The 12,731-nt window shown below is 37.9% G+C and overlaps 1 protein-coding gene across 1 annotated transcript; it reads right to left on the bottom strand.

Moving 5' to 3' along the window:
- Positions 1 to 10,386: 10,386 nt before the first annotated feature.
- On the bottom strand, positions 10,387 to 12,601 carry LOC112049730 (uncharacterized). The gene is made up of 2 exons (XM_024087745.2): positions 12,369 to 12,601; positions 10,387 to 12,000 (listed from the first exon to the last, which is right to left on the bottom strand). Exons 1-2 carry the CDS (start codon positions 12,511 to 12,513, stop codon positions 11,834 to 11,836), a joined length of 312 nt encoding a protein of 103 aa, XP_023943513.2. The 5' UTR covers positions 12,514 to 12,601; the 3' UTR covers positions 10,387 to 11,833.
- Between the last annotated feature and the right edge of the window lie 130 nt (positions 12,602 to 12,731).

The following is a 12,731-nucleotide window of genomic DNA, read 5'->3' as shown; positions in this document are numbered from 1 at the left end:
AGTCAATAGTCCACCACGCTGGCCCAATGCGGATTTGCCAGACTTACACACACCTAGAGAATTAAGAAAATTCTTAGGTATGCAGGTTTCCTCACGATGTTTTCCTTCACCATTTGAAACTGAAAATTGGGCAGTCCCAGTAACCCTAGTGAATATAACCTCTGCCTTCGAAATGTCAATGAGTCTCTCATATCTCACAAATCAGATCAGCAGTTCCTAAGTTTTGCGTAAACTAAAATTCGAAAGGCTATATATTGGATGCAGTAACATGTTACCTACATATTTTGATTATTTCAAAAAAAAAATTATAAAAACAAAAAATTAAGAAAAATGGATAAAAATGAGGAAGATAAGGAAGGAAAGAACCCTTGACGTCATTTTTTGTAAGCTAGATATGACGGTTCTTGTAGAACCTGCAATCGTGTGTAAGCACGGAATAATGAATACTCAGTAATTAGCTTCCCACTTTACCACTGATTCTTTACCACTTCTATATTACCCGCTAACTTTGCAACACGCAGTCCATCCATAAACATTTTTGGCTGGTGGGAAGCTTCAGTCGTGGCTAGTTACCACCCTACACAGACGTACTGCCAAGAGATTTAGCGTTTCGGTACGATGTCGTTTAGAAACCGAAAGGGGTGTGAATTTTCATCCTCATTCTAACAAGTTAGCCCGCTTCCATCTTAGATTCCATCATCATTTACCATCAGGTAAGATTTTAGTCAAGGGCTAACCTGTAAATAATTAAAAACCGGTGGTAGAATCTCTACAAATAGTTAAACTTGACGTTTCAACTACCTACTTGCCACAGCTTAGTCACAAAAAGCTCTACTTCTTATCATTCTGTGACTGCCTGGTTTGTCCAGTGGTCAGCCTATGTGGCATCGGATTGCGAGGTCCTAAGTTAGAACCCTGGATCAGGCTATGATGAACTGAGCTTTTCTTTCTTCCAATCGAGCCTTTTTCTAAAGAAAATCAGGATAAATACTTAGCCTGGAGTTGTAAAGTAATGTGCCAGCATGTGAAGCCCTCGTTCTCGGTCATTCAGCGGTGTAACTACAATAGATAGGTTAGCAGACACAGAATAAAGAATGTCTAGAATGAGTCTTTACAAGCATAAACAAACTTTTTTCATAATGTAACACCAACAACAATTACATAAATTATTATAATAAATAATCAATTACCAATAAAAAATACTAAATTTTAATTCTTTAGTTTATGTCAAGAGTTTTTAAAATATTTAAAAACATAAGACGCCGTTTTTCTTGAATAATATTGAAAATTACTGATGCGCCGCTTCGTGTCGTACAGACTCGAGAATGAATGTATTTGTTATTGGATTTTGTATTTGGAACGGCTACGACACCGTCGTATTCCGTGCTCTCTGTCTGCCTATTATTCTTTAATCTGTGGTAACAGAGCTGTCGAAATGCCACGGGACTACGGTCCGAATTCTCTGCGTATGTGAAGTCTGCCAATCCGCATTGGGCCAGCGAGGTGGTCCATTGGCCTAATCCCTCTCATTCTGAGAGGAGACTCGAGCTCAGAAGTGAGCCGAATATAGGTTGATAATGATTATTAGATCATAATAATAAGTGGCTTTTTATGAATACGTTATCAGACTAGACCTTTAAACACGCCGAGCAACGCAACATGTAGAAAAACAAAGTTCACTACCCCTAAGGAATTCATTAGTTCGTCACTCAGTTTTTGTACGAAGCGATATCTATCTTTACTAGCAACGAGTAAGAACTTCTATAAAAGTGCTACAAGGAATTCGTTCGATTTAGATTATAATCAATAGTGGAGTCGAAATATTTTTTGTTAAACTGGCTTTACGGCTAGAAAAGACTAGATCCAATGGTAATATATTAAAAGTAAGAAATAACTAGATGAGTATTATAATTGAGTCAACCATTATTGTACTTCCTTTCCTATATTTTATAGTTCTCTCTGTCAATGGTATTATAGCGAAAAGCTTTGACCAAACCTTATCAATAGACGGATAAACAAAACTGTGATCCTTGAGCATGTTCCTCACTCTGGAGACAAGGAGAGGTATTTTGTAACGATGTGTAGGTATAACTCAACAAGTGCGAGTTTCACCTCTATCTTTCTCTCTTTAAAGTATCGTGTTAGACACGGAAAGATATAGATGAATGCGAAACTCGCACTTGCGAGTTAAGCAATACGTCGTCACAGAATAGCCCTCCTGACCTACACTGTTGCTTGGGCATTCAAAAAGAGCAAATGCTGAGTTTCTTGCTAGCTCTTCTCAGTAGGATCTGCTTACAGCCTTACAAACCGGTAATAGTGAAACAAACAAATTATATGTAGGCAGCTAAAAAAATATACCTAGGTAATTAGGTACGTATATCAAATCACCATCGTAGCGGTACCTACCTACTATCAAAAATGTGCTCGGAAACAAAGCCCAAGTATTTGAATGTTATCAGTTGAACCTTGAACTTTAATTTAGCACAGGTAATTAGTCTTGTTATTGCTATTTGCTTTCATCAACACGAAAAAAATGTACTAAAATCAGAACTGCACATGTGGGTTTTTATAACTTTCTTAATTTTCAGCAACCACTAATGATGATGATTTTCCACGCGGAAGAAGTCGTGGACGTTCTCTAGTATAGTATCTATACGAAATAGATTTATATACGTAGATTTGTGATTTATTAATTCAAACGTAGATTTAAACATCCATCAACCTTCCGCGCTGTTAATATTCTGCTAAGGAGAGACATAACTAACGTGTTACTAATTTGGTTACCGAATAATGTATTAAGTTAATAATTATCTCAATTTTAGCCGCGCAGCGCCTGTACATACATTTTCATACAATGCAATAACTCTATGGTTTAGCGGGAGGCGCAAGTTATGAAAGAAACGCGTAAACGGTTGGCAACTATTGAGTTTGGACTGTGGAGGATCTTTGTCGCTCTATCTGGAATACTTTAATGAATTTATCATAAGAAGGTACATATTATTATACAAATTATTTTGGTCGAAATTCCTCAGTGCCTGAAGACAAAAGTCTTCGAACAGTGCGTGTTGCCAGTGATGATCTATGATTCCGAGACTTGGTCGCTAACTATGGGCCTCATAAGAAGGCTTAGAGTCACCCAGCGGGCGATGGAACGAGCTATGTTTGGAGTATCTCTGCGTGATCAAATCAGAAATGAGGAGATCCGCAGAAGAACCAAAATCACCGACATAGCTCAACGTGTCGCGAAGCTAAAGTGGCAATGGGCGGGGCACATAGTTCGAAGAGCCGTTGGGGTCCCGAGGTGCTGGAATGGCGACCCCGAACCAGAAAGCGCAGTGTTGGTCGTCCAGGTGGACTGGCGACATCAAGCGAGTCGCAGGTATTCGTTGGATGCAGGTGGCTCAGTATCGTGATGTTTGGAAGTCCCTACAAACGGCCTATGTCCTGCAGTGGAAGTCCATCGGCTGATATGATGATGATGATGATTATTATTATTATACAATGTGTTCGGCATAGTTAGTGCATATTCGTATAGCCTATACCAATACGTACGTAGGTATATGTCTGGACTATGGTTGCGCTTTTAGAAGATATGTACCTAGACTACATCGTCACTTAACGTGGTGTCTGGTTACTCTCCAGAGTGTAATGTACTTATATTTTGTCATTGAATATAAACATCATGAACGATAGATACTAAGCAGAAGCGTCTTCTCTCTTTTAAATCTGAAACTTAAAAACACCACGCCGCTGCATTATCACGACCGGCACCGAGAGCTCAACTCGTAGGTAGGTACGAGTAACTAAGTACGTACTAAGTAGATACTCGTAAATGGTTTAGTTACCAACAGCCACACTGCCAGTAGGGAACTCTAGAGCTAGAAGATCAGAGGGGATTTCCTACAAGAAATCCCAATAGCTCATTTATTCACCTCAATCCTCATCATACCACAAGCCGCCCGTTGGACTGTTGTCGTTCCTACTCCCAATTCTTCACGACTAATTGGAGGAGTTGGATATTATTGCCAATACAACAAATATTTAGACATTTTACGTTCATATTAAACCTCCACGTGCTTTTAAAATTTAGGAAACTTTGTTGCACAACATTAATGAAATGCATAAAAATTAAAGATTTATTAAAGAAGCCGTGATACCCCGTGGATATGACCTCTGCCTTCGATTTGGAATGCGTATCACGTGTCTCAAACGGTGAAGGAAAAACATCGTAAAGAAACCTGCATACCTGAAATTTTTCTTAATTCTCTGCGTGTGTGAAGTCTGCCCATCCGCATTGGGCCAGCGTGGTCAACTATTGGCCTAACTCTTCTGATTCTGAGAAGAGACTCGTGATCAACAGTAAGCCAAAAATGGGTTGCTAATGATGATTATAGGAGCAGGATATTATAAAATTTCTTACATTTTGTTTTTGACCTTCAATTTCCGGTCATTGGGCGCCTTTGTCTCGTCATAATGGGCTATAATGAATACGACACATCTCGCAGTAAGATGATTTACATAACAACTAATCTGGGTCAAGTTTTCGTTTCTTTGTCTGGAGTGACATTCATAAACCGCAAAATAATTTAATTAGGTAAGCAAATAAATAATTCCTTATAGTAAGAATTTGAGGACTTTTTGTTACATTTGCTTAATAAAATACTGCCTGGAAGAAAGCAAAGTCGTTAACGTTTAAAAAAAATATTCTCAACAGTTCTTTGTAGTAGATCTTCTGAATAGAAACATTTGGTCTGGGTCTAGGTATTAGGTACCTATCAGCCTTTTCTTCGTCTGCGGATCTCTTCATTTCTGATTCAATCACAAAGTGAAACTCCAAGCTCGCGCACCAAGCAGCTGTGGACGTCCATCGGCTGAAAATGATGACTATGATGATACCTACCTACCAGCCACTAGGTAGGTACTATTATTCAAATCTCTATCGCCAAACAACATCGTTATTTTCGATTTGAAAGGTACTTTTTTTTTATTCCTTACAAGTTAGCCCTTGATTACAATCTCACTTGATGGTATTAAGTGATGATGCAATCTAAGATGGAAGCGGACTAACTTGTTAGGAGGTGGATGAAAATCCACGCCCCCTTTCGGTTTCTACACGACATCGAACCGGAACGCTAAATCGCTTGGCGGTACGTCTTTGTCGGTAGGGTGGTAACTAGCCACGGCCGAAGCCTGACCTGGACCAATTAAGAAAACCTCAATCGGCCCAGCCGGGGATCGAACCCAGGACCTCCGTCATTAATTCCTTCGCGCATGCCACTGCGCCACGGAGGCCGTCAAAAAAAAAGGGGGCCTTCCTTTATTACGTATTAAAAGCAAAAATTAGTAAAATGTAATTCACAATCCCACTTAATTCTTAGCATAAACGTGCGCCCATAAGTTGAAAAAATCCTACATAGGTTAAGTCACTGTAAAAGGTAAGCGAGCATGTCTTAAGCGAGCATTTTATTTCTTCTGTAAGAAATCTTTACCCTCCATTAATTGGGCCCCCCCAACTTATTTTCATAACTCATCTTTGTAATAAAAAATATTAATAAAACGTTTCGTTGGAGTCCTTCTACAATTTGCAAGCGCGAAAGCTTTTGCTTTAGGCAGCACCCCAATCAGAATTCAAGAGTCGCACCTCGTCTACGAATCATATAAATCACGCAGACAGGCGGAGCTTGCGTAGCGTTAATGATGAACCGGCCCAACTATTGAAATGATAATAAATAGACGCTAGTTTTTTTCTTTTTTTATATATATTTTTCTTTCTGCAATCACGGCTGATGGAAAGTGAAAATACAATCTATGGAGAGGCGCGCTTGTAAGTTAAAGGTAAAATAAAGCAAACCGAAAGGGGTGTGGATTTTCTTTCTACTCCTAACAAGTTGGCCCACTTTCATCTTAGATTGCATCATCACTTAGCATCTGGTGAGATTGTAGTCAAGAGCTAACTTGTAAAGAATAATAAATACACTTCTTTACGTTAGTTGAAAAGTTCGAGGTGCATGTCCCGGACCCGAAGCGAACCTACGCCCTCCGAATCGAAGGCTAACTTCATATCCAATGGGCTATCATCTTAGACCGTTATTAATGGTCTAAGGCTATCATGGCTCACTTGGCGTGACTTTAAAGGCAGTGGCATAAATAGCGCGGTGCCCAGGCACAGGGCGTAGACTCTTGGGGGCGCAAGAATAGATAGAATTAAGCATCAGAATGGGTAACGCATTTGCAGTAGTGAAACTGCGTTTGAGTTAGTTTAGTGAGTAAGACACAGTGGGTGGTAGGCAAAGGGTCTAGTTAAATAGGGCGCAGTTATAGAAGCTCGCACAGGGCGCGGAAAAGGCTATTTACGGCACTGTTTAAAGGACTTGCGAAATGTTACTGTGTTATAGGTATTGGTTTTCCACTTGTCATCAAATAGGCCACCTGCTTGGTCCGTCAATTCTATCTATAAAAAAAGCTATTTGAAATCAATTCAATGGTATTGAACCCGACGCGGTGGCGCCATGGCGTTCCGATGGTGGGCGGAGCAAGGATGGCATTGTTATCTAATTTGAGAGGTGTCGTAGTTTTTGTCATACAAATGATGTAGTTGGCAGGCCAATAACGTAGTGCTTCATTAATGTGATGCATATATGCCCATGCTGTCTGAAACAATAGCTTGTTTACGGGCTATTCGGCTTAAAGCCAAAGCTTTAAAAATTTGAATAAGTAGCAAAGTTTACAAAGTGAAATCGGCATCATCCTATTGTTATCGACCCACTGCAGACCCAGATCTATCTATAAAAGATTTGAAGCTTATATCCACCATACTGCTCCAACGCGATTTGGCGGGCTTAAGGTTTTACTCAAAATATGTAGGACGTCTTAAGTAGGTACGTGCTCTTATATCATCAATTCTCGGCTCTGGGCTACTTGGAAAAAGAAAAGCTCAATATTTCATAGAAACTAATATTATAGAGAGGTAAGATCGTATTTTGTTTGTTTCTTGTGATTCAACTAGCTGACGCCGCGCGGTTTCACCCGCGTGGTTCGAGTTTCCGTAGGAATACGGGGATTATATGTAGCCTATAGCGTTCCTCGATAAATGGGCTATCAAACACTAAAAGAATTTTCAATTCTGACCAGTAGTTCCTAAGATTAGCGCGTTCAAACAAACAAACAAACTCTTCATCTTTTTAGTAAAGATTCAACAACTACCCGACCGATTTAAAAAAATATTTCACCTTTAGGAAGATACATCTTCACGGAGTAACAGTATCTTCCATATTCCAACAACGAGGAATATAAACTTCGTGGGTGAAACCACAAGGCGCCTGCTATACCTAGCTAAATAAATATTTTGTAAAACTTTTCATACACAGGTATCTGAAATATCTACCTAATCTCAATCAAGACTCGAACCCAGAACGTCGTGATCTAATGTCACATAGATTAACCACCAGGCCTACGAGACAGGTTTTTTAATATGTATTTAGAATTTAGATAGATAAAATATATTGAAGTCTATATTAAGATATGATATAATACTTGCTAATTCAATAAAATAGCCGTTACGAAATAAGTATGTTATAATGCGAAAAACACATTTCATCTATGCCCTCATACATAAATGATTGACATGTTGTAACAGATACCTACTTCTATGTTTTTGCTAAACTATTATCAACAAAAAATACATTTGGTATATGTAATCCCATTTAACTTCCTGGAACCCAATATAGTAAGAATTTAGTGTACCGCCTCAAAGTGGCACCACATCTCTCCGACCATCCAACATTCCAACCGACCGGCGTCGGCGGCTAGCCTAGACCCAGCAAGTAGCTGTATCGAACCATATCCATACTAATATTATAAATAAGAAAGTATGTGTCAGTTTGTTTCTGACCAATGTGGATTAAAAGGTATGGCGAGCAGTACATGGCTCTTTTTTTCCCGAAAAGTTCCTAGTTCCCAATTAATAGTAAAAACAATTTCACGCAGAGTCGCGTGCATCTTCTAGTACTACAATATTTTTAGGGTTCCGTTCCGGGTAGAGGCGGCTATAGGCTTAAACTAGACCCTATAACAAAGACTCCGCTGTCCGTCCGCGTGTCTTTAAAAGTTAAAATTTTCACTGATAATAATGTGTTTCGGTTGCTGCTATAACACAACTTCCATATAACTGACAACAGGGTACGGAACCCTTCGTGCATGAATCCGACTCACACTTGGCCGAATTTATTTATGTACCTACTTACTACGAAATTTAATTTTTATTTAAATAAGTACCTACTTTGTGTTAAGCAAATGTAAAATTAAGAAGTGTTTTCAAAATCGACCCCATCCCCAATCCAAATCCAATCTGTAGTGTTTTTCAAGACTACAGATACAGGTAAACATTGAAACTCTATGAAGATCTCTCAATAAAGTTGTATTTTCTTCATAATACAGACATTTTTAGTTTCTATGTTTCGTTATATATACCTACCTGCTTTAAATAGAGACGGTAGAATATATAATATGTACCTACATACACACCATTTTCAGAAATTAAAAATCACGTGTCTCAAACGGTGAAGGAAAAACACGGTCAGGAAACCTGTTTAGAGAACTTTCTTAATTCTCTCTGCGTGTGTGAAGTCTGGTATTGGGCCAGCGTGGTGGATTATTGGTCTAACCACTCTCATTCTAAGAGCGAGCTCAGCAGTGAGCCGCTTGATAATGATGATTATGATGATACATACCAACAAGTTAACACAAATCTACTTAAAATATTAGGAAGGTGTGGTAGACACTTTGATATGTAGTTCAAGGATACTATACTATCGAGTACTGCAACATACTGAGTTCAAGTACCTCGTATAATACGTACCGCCTTAGTAATATTTGGTTAACTTCATCCCGATGAAATGTTTTCGAGATGTAGCTGTAAGTATACGTACCTACACTTTTTTATTATGTTCCGTTTAAAATAATCTTTGTGTAACCCGCTAGTGGGTACACCGTATACGCATTTCCCTTTCTCGTGAACGAGACAGGAGTAGGTACCTATAGTGGGTATTGCATAACAGATATAATTTAAACTAATATTTTATAGATGGTTAGCGGACGCCCGCGACTTCGTCCGCGTAAATCCCTACTTTTACCCCTACCCCTACCCTACCCTACCCCTATCCTACCCTACCCTATAACGCGACGGCGACGGAAGCATAAAAAATGGAGCAACTTCTTCCGTTTTCTCAACATTTCCCTTCACAGCTCTGCTCCTATTGATTATAGCGTGATGAAAAGTATACTATAACCTGCCCAGGAGTATGAAAAACATTTGTACCAAGTTTCGATAAAATCCGTCGAGTAGTTTTTGTTTCAATAACGAACATACCACGTGGCGAAAGCTTAAAAAATTGAGTAACTTCTCCCGTTTTACCAACATTTCCCTTCACTGCTCTACTCCTATTGATCGTAGCGTGATGAAAAGTGTACCTACTATAACCTGCCTAGAAGTTTGAAAAATAATTGTACTAAGTTTCGTTAAAATCTGTCGAGTTTCAATAACAATAAATTTGATTGTTTGTTTGCACTGAATAGGCACGGCTACAGGCTATATTTAAACGCCATTTTTCGCGGGAACGGGAACTACGCGAGTGTGGCTAGTAATTTAATATTTTTGTTTGCAATTAAACAGAATTAAAATGTCTTGTAACTTAAGTATGTAACATATCTACCTACCTACTTATAATAAATCTAAAGAGAAGTCAATTCTGTACATGAAATACCTATATTTCCAAAATAATAACTATCAGGGGGTGATTAGTGATCAATACTGATGCCAAAAATGTAATCAGTAATTTTTTTTGTCTGTCTGTCTGTATGTTCGTATGTATACTTTTCATCACGCTACGATCAATAGGAGCAGAGCAGTGAAGGGAAATGTTGGGAAAACGGGTGAGGTTACTCCATTTTTTAAGCTTCCGTCGCGTGGGGTAGGGTAGGGGTAGGGTTGAGTCTCTACTCATCCCGTGTATGGTAGGGTAGCTGTAGAGTGGGAGTAGGGTAGGGTAGCTGTAGGCTTTCACGCCGACGAAGTCGCGGACGGGCGAAGTTGACTCATATGAAATTTAATTTAGGTAAACAATATTAATTAGTGTTTTACTACACGAAATTAATATTGTTTAAAATGGTTTGTTGGAATAAAGGTCCTAAATACTTATAACTATATCTATACTAAATATTATAAAACTAAAGAGTTTGTTTGCTTGAACGTCCGATTTGAAAAAGTATTTCAGTGTTAGATAGCCCATTTATCGAGGAAGGCTATAGGCTATATACTCGTATTCCTACGGGAACGAGAACCAAGCGGATGAAACCACGCGGCGTTATCAAATAACAAAAGTTAAGGTTATTAAAAAAACTTTATTTAGATATTATGTACATAATCAATTTTTCCGAACGTCGAAAACGCTGTCCTCTATTTTATGACGTCACAATGTTAATTAAAGGAATAAATGTCAACTAATTAATAACAAATAATTTTCTCAAACACTCCGTTTGGTAAGGTAGCATGAACAAGACGTCATGAAAGTTAAAATATAGTCCAAAATAGCTAACAGCGTTTTGGCTCGTATTGTCAAAAAAATATTTCAAAATTACATATATTCTATGTATTCATGTCGAAAAAATAATATTTAAAAATTAATATTCAATGCATTCACTTCTCAAAAAAATTTAATATTTTTTTTTCATACTAGCAGAAAGCTAATGAACAATTTAAGACCCTTTAAAAAGAGTGTCAACTAGCCTATTTAACACGATCAGTTTTAAAAAATTATAGAATTAAATTATTTATCAGAAAAGGCAGGTAGAAATATCCAAGAAGAATTGTTATTTAACAATAATAAAATTAAGAGACTCCCTATAGACCAAGAAATTAAAAACACAAACAAATGCAAATACATAATTCATTTATAAGCCTATAATAATCTTCTTCTTTTAAATACAGGGTGCTCGGGATACCTTGCCCTTCACATCAAAGTGTAGACGAGTCCACATACAGGAGTTACGAGTCCATACAAACGTTTATGTGTTAGGTTTATGGGTTAGGGGTAGGGTAGTGTAGAGTAGGGATAGGGAAGACGTGCACACAAGTCAAAGCTTGACCAGGGCCACTAGTAATTCATCATATTAGAATATTATTATAAGAGTAAAAGAATTGGTCATCCACCTACACCATTAATAGTCTAAGAGCCCATAAACCCTAGACCTTTGTCATTTTATAAAAGCTGAAAGTTTGTCAGCTCATGCTCCTACCATAAGTGGTGGCTTTGGGTAGGTTTAATGTGTAATTTTTTTATGTTTTCCTCAGCATAATATGAGAAATTATATACCCAGTCGCCAGCCACTTAGCTTTGCAGCAACCCTTTGAAAAATTCTATATAATTTGAAACTTCAAGGGTCACTAGCAAAGAGATGGAATTATCATTTCTCATATTATGCAGATAAAAAAATTACACCTTATACTAAGACAGCTGATGGTCTGGATTCTTGAAACCAGCTATCTCCCAAGGCCACCACGGTTCAAATTCCACAGTTGGCTACGTTACTTACCTATGATAGGAGCATGAGCTGACAAACGAAGGTCTGGCTGTCGCTGACTAATCTAAAGCTAAAACATGACATGACGATTCAAAAGTGCTTGTAATGTAAATTAAGCCAAATTTCTAATAAAAAAATTAATTCAAAATTAAAGTTTTTTTTTTTGTAAGTTCAACAATCTCAAGTGTCTTTGTGGTGTGTTGTGTGTGTTATTGTTTGGTCTATACGTTTAATCTGAAAAAGTTGTTGTTCGTTAGCTGTTCATCAGCAGCTTTTTAACCTTGTCAGGCACAGGAACACCAGAGTGTGCTGCCTTGGGCCTGCGTTTCCAGGATGCTTTTTTGGTACTGCTATGCTTGCTAATACTGGACGGTTCTGCAACTTTCTCTTTATTTTTGTTTGGAGTTTTAGGTATAGTTTCTGCAATTCAAAATAAAATAATTGTTAATCATAACTGCCTTGGAAAATAGTTTAAATAATTGCTATGTTTTCATTTATTCATATAATATGTTACTCAGTTATAATGAAGATAGGCTTTCCTTCTATTATGGACGCAAATAATAAATCTAATAAAGTAGCTATAAACCATGTATTCATAGGCGTGAATAGGAGGCGGCGGGGGGCCTTGCCTACCCTAGAATGGACCTGTCCACCCTAGGATACTAGGCTACCGATAAGGAATACTATTACAAATATAAAAAGACTAAATGTCGGGGCCCAGGGGCGAGGCTGCCTCTAGGAAATAACCCTAGATACGCAAATGCATTTGTCACTTTTGTTGTACCTACCTTTAATAGATTTAACTACTTCGGTATTTACTGTCGATGTGACTGTCTTTTTAACACTTTTCAACGTTTTAGTTCCATTAGTATTACGTTGTACAGGTTGTACTCTCTCTTCTTTATCACGGGATTCACGGGGACGGGGAGCCATGACGATCACAAACGGCTAAAAAGATGTAAATTGTAAAAAGATGATGACGATTGACTACGATCGACAAACATGAAACAAATACAATTTTAAGTATTCAAATTATTTTTAAAACCGTTGAGGCCACAGATTAAGATTAAAGATTTATTCTTTTATCTATGGTATCTATGCATTTATTTATAGACTTAGGACAACGAGCATTAAATTAATTTTACGGCATA

The sequence above is a fragment of the Bicyclus anynana genome, chromosome 12, assembly GCF_947172395.1.
Source record: "Bicyclus anynana chromosome 12, ilBicAnyn1.1, whole genome shotgun sequence".
Taxonomy (NCBI): domain Eukaryota; kingdom Metazoa; phylum Arthropoda; class Insecta; order Lepidoptera; family Nymphalidae; genus Bicyclus; species Bicyclus anynana.
This window is presented reverse-complemented; position numbering and strand designations above follow the sequence as displayed.

Coding starts and splice junctions, on each gene's coding strand:
- LOC112049730 (XM_024087745.2), bottom strand. CDS start 12,513: ATGGCTCCCCGTCCCCGTGAATCCCGTGATAAAGAAGAGAGAGTACAA. Junction 12,001..12,368: donor AGTAGTTAAATCTATTAAAG/GTAGGTACAACA, acceptor TTTGAATTGCAG/AAACTATACCTAAAACTCCA.